This window comes from Pezoporus occidentalis, unplaced genomic scaffold (assembly GCF_034315485.1).
Source record: "Pezoporus occidentalis ecotype Australia unplaced genomic scaffold, CSIRO_AGI_Poc_V1 ctg109, whole genome shotgun sequence".
Classification (NCBI taxonomy): Eukaryota; Metazoa; Chordata; class Aves; order Psittaciformes; family Psittacidae; genus Pezoporus; species Pezoporus occidentalis.
In genome coordinates this window covers 2,893,641-2,902,148 of record NW_026912875.1, presented here as the reverse complement: position 1 = coordinate 2,902,148, position 8,508 = coordinate 2,893,641, and the positions used below count along the sequence as shown (strand labels likewise).

General features: G+C 44.9%; 1 protein-coding gene across 4 annotated transcripts in view; it reads right to left on the bottom strand.

Moving 5' to 3' along the window:
- Positions 1-2,455: 2,455 nt before the first annotated feature.
- The window catches only part of FOXO3 (forkhead box O3), a 93,154-nt gene continuing 87,101 nt past the window's right edge, over positions 2,456-8,508 (bottom strand). For 2 of the 4 annotated variants that reach the window (XM_062625017.1, XM_062625026.1), the window contains exon 3: positions 6,422-6,627. Coding sequence is in view for 1 of the 4 variants with exons in the window: in XM_062625035.1 (XP_062481019.1) it covers positions 6,475-6,627 (153 nt within the window). In the remaining 3 variants the exon portion in view is untranslated. The other 2 variants (XM_062625035.1, XM_062625008.1) reach the window with 2 other exon arrangements.

Genomic DNA, 8,508 nt, shown 5'->3' with positions numbered 1-8,508 from the left:
GATCATAGAATCAGAATGGTTTGGACCAGAAGGGACCTTAAAGCTCATCTCGTGCCAACCCCCTGCCATGGGCAGGGACACCTTCCACTAGACCAGGTTGCCCAAAGCCCCATCCAACCTGGCCTTGAACACTGACGAGGACGGGGCATCCACAGCTTCTCTGGGCAACCTGTGCCAGTGCCTCACCACCCTGACAGTGAGGAACTTCTTCTTTGTATCTAATATAAATCTACCCTCTGTCAGTTTAAAGCCATTCAGGATCGTATGTCTTGGAAGTTGGAAAGATTTTTATGAAATGTCATATATTTTTACTGTTTCCCTCCACTTCACTGCATGCCATTCACAGGATATAGATATCTTTAAGGCTGCATGGCATAATGTAGCATTCAAAGAACGTTACAACAGTTACCTTCATTTAGGCCAATTGTTCCTACTGAATCAAGACATTTTATCTCATTTTCTAGATTAAATGGGTTCCTTGGTATGTCATCAAAGCATCAGACAATAAAAGCAGGAGACGCTTTGTTCTAATAAGTAAATGTTGTGGCACATGCAGAACTACTGGTGTCATTAGTAGGAAAAGAAAATCCAAGCGCAGAGATAAAAATTCCAGCCCAGAGTTTCTGAATTTTGTCAGAGAATCCCAAAGTTTTCTAAAGATTGAAACAGCAGTAGAAGAGAAAAATATAAAGAGCTTTTTTTGGTTTCTCTCTAATGGAATTTTCTGTGCTTTGTGTTTACATGATAAAAGTATTTTAATTTTCAAAAAAAGCTCCACAGGCAAAGCCAGTGGGAAAAAAGCTCTGTGGGCTGGGTCAGGCAAACAGAGGAGCGATGAGACACTGCAGAAGTCGCTGGCAGGGGATGAATCTGTGCGCTGGCGAGAGCGGTTATCTGCTGCATCTGGCTTGGGCTCCACTTCATGCAAGAAGTCCTCCTTTTGAACAGGGAGATACCAGTCACGATGACTCCACCAGAAGAAGAGGCAGCCTCCCAGATTTGCTTATCTCAATCTTTTTGGAGCACCCCAAACTTCCTTGGCAGCGGTAGCCAAACAAGAGCTGTAAAACACTGTTTTCCCTGGTCTGGTCGAACTTGCAACTCAGCATATGTGGTGGGGAGCTCCCAGAATAGCTCTCGGTTGCCTCACCAGTCTCAGCAGCAGCAAGGAAAGCCTTTTGCCTTCTGGGACAACTTGGAGAAGTTTAAAATGCTTGGACTTATTTTGAAAGTACACTGGAAGATAAGAATGAACTATTCCAAGGCTGGGTGAACTGAAGGTCACAGCTAAGGCATTGCACAACAGAACCAAGTCAGTTCAGCACAAAACTCGCACAGGATTTGATCAGCTCATCGTTGCTACTGCTGCCTCTGCCTAAATTCAGGTCAAAGCTTCCACCAGGCACCTCACTGGGCCAAACGCTCTCATTGTTTGTCCTAAATACCACTGGGGTGATGCCAACGAGGTGGAGGACACAGGTCCTTCCCTGCCAGAGCGTTGCTGGAGGAGCCTTAAGAAAAATCAAGCAAAGCAGCTCCATTTCCAAGGAGCAGCTGTAATTGCTGCCAGACAAGCACCCTCTGACCCTGGGAAGGCTTCTGCGCTATTTTATCTTGGTCAAAGTCTATTTCCTGACTGGATGTTGTAATGTTTCAGGCTATCTCTAGTTAGGACAACGCTTGAAGAGCTTTGGCTACGTTAAATAAGGGATATCCCCAAGCAGCTCTTTATGCTGCAGTACTTGGGCGCAAAGCTCCCACAGGCTTTGCCCGGCTGACACAGCGCTCATCCCCCTGGGGTCATGGGAACCCTCTCCCTGCTGCAAGGAAAGTCTCCTCTTTCTGCAAAGTATCATCACTTGCTCTGGAAAAACGACTCCAAACCCCCCATATACATCTGTGGCTTGCCGTCGGGGGGGAGAAGTGTTTTCCGCCAACATGGCTCATGTTTCTGAGCACGCTCTCCCGCGCCTTGGCCAGAGCCCTTGCTATAACTTTCTGCTGAAGTCAGGCTGCTGGTTTTCTTACCCCAAATCCCAAATGGGTGGTTTCAAGTACTCCAGGCGTTTTTCAAAGACAGCTTGAAGCCCAGCCAAGCCCGCAGGGGGGTGTAACGATGTGCAGTTGGGACAGTTGTCTCCCGGGACAGGCAAGCCAGGCTGCAGCTGCGGGGTGCAGCCGCCACCCCAGAGGACAACAATCCTGACCCCAAAAATGAAGTGAACTTCGTGACGTTTAGCAGCAGTAAATGATCCCATTAGGGGTTATCTGACCACCAAAACTATGCTGGCTTGGCTGAAGTGCATTTACAGACTCAAGCAGATGCAGTATCAAGCCCCCTCCCCAGCCCAAGCCCCCCTACCAGCCGGTTTCACCCATTTGGAAATCACCGCTTCTCCAGGGCCTGCGTTCAGATCTCTGTCCATGACACAGCAAAACAGAGCGAAAGCAAATGTGCAATGTAGAGATCCATTATGCTTTATTTACATGCGTCACCATCTCTTTTACAAACTAAATTACAATTTAAAATGGAATACACAAGGCAATATCTACTAACACCAAGTGGAGTAAGCACTGCATCTCTACTTCGCTCGGAAAGGGGCAGGTTTTGCTCCAAAACAAACTTCCTTCCAACCTCTGTGTAGTAAGGTAGTATATTCCTCCAGGGCAGCATCTTTTTTTCTTTTTCTTAAAATATAAAATCCTCAGTAAGACTGCAACGTGACAGTGTCTGCTTTCAAATGAAAGTACAAGATAGCCCAAATGAAAAGTATAAACTGTTCAGCTCTTCGGTATGTAACGACGGCCATGCGCGATAAGGCTGTGGATTTAATATTCTTCCAATTTACATGGCTTGAAACAAAAACAGATAAAACAGTTCTACAGATACTGTATACATATTTTTTTCCAATCATGCAACTTTTTTTTCCTTAAAAAAAGTTAAACATGTGAAGCCAAATGTACAATCCATTTTTTCCAGCCCATAGTAACGAAATGTATCTGGTCCCCCTTCGCATGTGTTGGCAATTCCAAAGGTATGTCATGTACTGGAAACGCTTACAGGACACCAATTGCCAAGCAATGACATCATTTTAGAGAAATACATGACCTAAAAAAGAACTTTTTGAAGCGGTGGCACAAAAATGTCTGGAGTTAAGCAGTGGTCAACTATCCCACTATTGTCAAGATAACATTTTTTTACAAAATCATTGTATCAAGTCCCAAACCTGTGACTAGGAACTGCATAAACGTCACCTTTTTAGACCTTTTTTTATACCAAGTGTTTAAACAGTGACTATGTCTTTGTTCTGCACCTTTATCTGCTTTACACAGTTTCAGAAGGAAAACTTCTTATCATAAACATGTTCAAAGACTCAAAGGCCAAATTTTCAAAAGGTAGGCTCCCAGAATTAGCCATTCAAGTCTGTATTTTGACACCTAAGTAAGCGGCCCTTTGAATTCAGTGAGATTTATCTAGCACCTCTGGAAGGGAGGGTGTTGCTGGGCACCTCAGCGGGTGTAGAGGGTGGTGACCTTCCTCTGGGCCTGAGGGGACCTGGCACCTCTCCCTCCTTCAAGAAGCAATGAGGGCAGAGCCGCTCACCCACTGCAACCATGCTGGAGTCCCTGACATTGGGTGCCTGACTCCAGGCATTCCTGCTTGAAGATTTTGGCCCCAAAGATGGGCAACAGAAACCAAACCAAAGAGGTTGGCCAAATCCACTCATCTTCAATGAGCGCCAGCATGTTCTCCAAAGCAGGGGCCCAAATGGTCCCAGCCCTGCCAGTGGAAATGCTGCCCTTGACACTGCTGGGAGGCAGGTTAAGCCTTTGGGATGCTAATGCTTTCCTTGTTTATTTATTTATTATTCATTGCCTGCCATTGATAGGCTGTCTCTAAATCAAGGGAGTTTTCTCCATTTCCTAAATAGAGCAGACCATCATTTTCTCTCTCATTTCTGCCAGCAAAATGTAGCTCTGTTGAACTCCACGGGACTAGCCTCCCATAGCAGAGCAAAAGTTGCTCTCATCTGGTTTAAGGTAATGGTCCTTCCCTTGTCTTTGACAAGAACTGCATCTATACCAAGAGAAAAAAATGAAAGGATGGATTCTGGTCACCTTGGCCATATCACCAAGTCAGGCCTTACTGGTGCTGTCAGCGACCTGGCCAATGGTGTTCAGGCAGGCACCCAGATCTCACCAGAGGCTCACCTGTGAAGGGGCCAAATGCTGTGTCCCAGCACAGGGAGCCACAGTGTGAGCTCTGGTGGCAGCCAAAAACATGAGGCACGGGAACAAGCTCAGCTGCAGGGCAGCAGCCACAAGAACCTCAGGGGAAGCAGCACCAGAGGGAAGTCCTTCAGTGTACAGTCATGTTTTGGGTTGTACTGGGAAGCTGAGAGCTAATGCTACACATCGGAGGAGGCTGCTGAGAAAGCTCTTGACCAGTTTTGGTAGAAGGTGCCTGGACTCCGATGAGCAATGCAACCTCTAGCCTAGGTGGCTGCTGTACAACATGAGCATCCTGGGCAGCTGGCTGCTGATCGAGATGGGCAATGAGCATCACCTAACTCCAATAAACACAATAAACTAGTCCCCACGCTGACAAATAGACCACCTCCGTGTGAAAAGAAAAAGACATTTGTATAAAAGGCAAACGATAAACCCTTGGCTGCTTGGAAGAGTTGATATGCTACAGGGCTACGATTACCACAACTGCACAAATTCTACACAGTCATAACTGCGGGGAGAAACCAGGAGGTGCATCTTTACAGCGTGGGGGCTACGATACAAAACCAAAACTTCCATCACACTAGGAGCTGTTGTTTCACCAATATCACCTTGGGGACCTGGAACGTAAGGAGCAAGGAAAGGCCCACGAATGCTTGTGTGTGTGTGTGTGTGTGTGTGTGTGTGTGCGTGCGCACGTGACTGTGCATGTGTGGTGTCAGTGGCGAGAGGGAGTCACTCCACATTGCATGGGACACGGGCCAGTGGGAACTCATGCACTGAGACTTTGGGTTAAAATGCTAGTTTGTTTTCCTAACATCCATGCATAATGATCCATTTCTGTACATAATAAAATATATTTATATATTTATACGCATAATGCTTTTATGCAAACAAAAAAAACTTCATATATCGCTTTGGAGAATTAGGTATACACTGTCCTATTCAGAACCTCTTCATACTGAGTTCCTATGTACCATTGGTGTTTTCCCCTCTTTGTATCCCTCCCCCCCCAAGATACTAATAAAAAGTAATCAAACTTTCCAGATTATAGAGAGGATCTATACAGCACCATACCTTTTATTCATTATTATTATTATTAATTATTATTCATTTTACAAAAGAAAATCTTAGAAGCAAAATATATAAAACTGCCTTGTCTTTCAGTGTCATTTATCCTGTTACAATCTATGCTCACAAGAAAAGCCATTTGTATGATACTGTCACCTTGTCATTCCTTCTCCTGCTTCTCCTGCCATAACAGATTATACGTAGTAAGAAGGAAAAAATAATCAAGGATATGTCCAAAACAAACAAACAAAAGGATCACTGATGTAGTAATACACCCTGCGACAACCTGTGCCTCAACTCCTGGCATTGCCACTGCAAGTCCCCTGCTGATGCCCAGCCTCTAACCTTAGCTTTTCTCCAAAGTGGCATTATTTCTTTTCATTTTTGCTTTTCCAAGCACATCTTTAGAGGTGGCTATGTTCAATTTGTCTGGCAGCTCAGCTTATAACTCCCTACCAGCCTGCTGCAGCAGCAGGGGCAGCCTTGCTAACTTAAGGCGGGAGAGGAGCCTGTTCCGTCAGGCTTTGCCTCCATGCATGTGCAGACAACAGCACCCGCTGTCAGTCCATCCTCACAGGCCAAGAGGCAAACTTGCTGGCTTCCCTGGTTTTGCGATCAACCCTGGTTTGACACTTAACAGAAAACAGGGGTGTACCATCAAACTTAAGGGAAGAATAAGAAAGAAACAAACCAACCAATCCAACAAACAAACAGACCACACACATCACCTCTCTCTGGAATTCACCCGGTTGATGGGTAATAACAAATGCTGTATATTTAGAAACCCCTGACGTCTGAACAATATTTCCTTGCTTGTGCACAGTACTCCAGATTCCCCAGGGAGAGAAAGCAAAAATGGTCAAAAATCTAAAGGAAATCAAACTGGAGTTTGCAGAGAGGAGGGTGGGCAGAAAGGAAAACCTCCAAAAAGAAAAGCCAACTTAAAACATCCCATAAACCATTAATATATTGAAACACCACATACTCATTGATAAGTAACTACTGTAAAGGCTACACAGTGTGTTCTCAACAGGATGGTGCTGAACATTGTCTCCACAGCAGGTGCTTGGCCATCCCAGAAAAGGAAGATTTTGCATACTTCAGAATTAGTTCAAATCTCAAAAAAAAAAAAAAGAAAAAAAAAAAGAGAAAAGAAAAGAAAAAAGAGGATCTTCACTCCGATAAGGGGCTGTTAACAGTCTGCTTCATTAGGAAAATAATGCAGGGTTCACAAAGGTCGTAAGCTGTAAACAGTATCACTGTCCACTTGCTGACAGCAGATTTGGCAAAGGGTTCTCTTTCTACATCTTGTGTCAGTTTGAGGGCCTAGAGAGGAAGAAGAAAACAGAAAAGACAAGTGAGACTGTTGCATGTAGGAACAAAAACACAGAACAAAAAGGTCAACCAGGCAAACCTCCAAACCCAACAATAGTTTACACTGACAAGTGATTTTGATCTGTTTGCACCCAGCAGCTTCAAACTTATAGCAAGGAGTGAGTTGCACTGTGATCCCGCCTGAAGATGCTTCTCCCTCACCAGGGCTTGAGTGTGCTACTTTGCTGGCTTAGATGCTCCCAAGCAGGAAAAGAAAACCCTTTCTCCAGATCACCTGTTCACAGCATAACCAAAAGGCTGGACAAATCTTCTGACAAGTGTTTGACATTAACCACCATGCTTGAAGAACAGCTGAAGGAGGCTGCTCAAGAGAAGCAGTGAGGAGCCATGGATTTCAGTTGGACCTTTGGAGTTTTCCATTTTCCTGCTCATATGACACACCATCAACAGACAGGGTTGACCCAGCTTTATAAACAGGGGTAGTGTCCAGCTTGTTCTGTAGCCACGAAACTTCAAGGCAGAGGGAAAGACACCTTGGATGCAGCATGGAGACGACTAAAAAGCAAGATGGTAGGTAGGTAAAACACTGAAAACAATCATTTCAACTAAGGGAGCCAAGGGGACAGGTTTTTAAAGGTACTCAGGGCCCTAGAGATGAACGCAGGTGCCAAGTAGGGTTTTGGAACGTACACACATTTAAACATTCACACGAAATCCTTTCACATCTTCAGCAGCTACTCGTGGTAGCCATCTGCTCTGCTGGGCATGTAACTTTTGCTTCTGAAATGGCTTCTGAAAGCCATTGGTGTGGGCTTAGTCCCCACAGCCCCTACAACTCGTTGAGGATTTTCCCCAAGGTGAATGATTGGTGACTTTTTTTACACAGTGCAAGCACAAATGGAGACTTGCTGAAACCAAAAAGCCATCTGAGTTGATTACAGGAATGTCTTTATTCTCAAAGATCCTGGTATCAGGCACACTCATGAAAAATGGTGGATTTAGCATAACTGCTGGATTAATCAGGAACTGCACCTCCTGCAATGGAGATCACTTAAAGGCTGTCACGAGATGACTATCACTGTCTCTCTCCATTCTAAGGTGCCCGGCATGGATACTATGATAACATTTTAGTAAAATGACCTATTCTGATAATGCTAAATGATTGACGGAAATTTAATCATTTTGTCTCATGGTTATTAGAGCAACAGCATGACAGCTGCTCCCTGTGCCATCAGGGAAGAACTTCATTCAGCAGAGCTTAGGAAGCAGACAGATTGCATGTTTCACCCAAACAAAATTTGGCTTTAGCCTTAATTATGGGGAAGGGTTTGGGGTAGACTGTTTTGTGAGTAAAGGGATTTCCGCCTGGATCAACATATTGATTTCTTCATTTTCAAAGGGCAAATTAACGCTAGCCGTTCGTTAATGTGACTGCCTGGCAACCACTCCATTTGGTGTGTCCTGATGGCCGTAACAAGGTCAGCAGAAGATATCCACCCAGACAGGCCTGGTAGCCCCCAGTAAAACCTGGTGAGCAGCTTGTATGCCGCTCAAATGAGTGCATGCCCTTTTCTCTTCTTCTCCTTAAAGTCTTAGCACCAGGGGGCTGGAAGCGGGCGACTTCCCAAAGCACAACCTCATCTGAAGGAAGGCAAGGCTCACTTCCTGCACGCAGCAGCCCAGAAAGCTGGCTTGCTCTCAGGCAGCCACTAGTTTTGCTGAGAACAGGTTTAGCTTCAGCTCATGTGAGGAGTCCTGCTGACTTTGAATGGAGCCATTAACTGAAAGTAAATGAGTACAGAAACTCCAGAGAAAGTACCAAAGTGCTACTAGAGTAGAGTTCGATGTTTAAATTAAAAATTCATGGAAAAT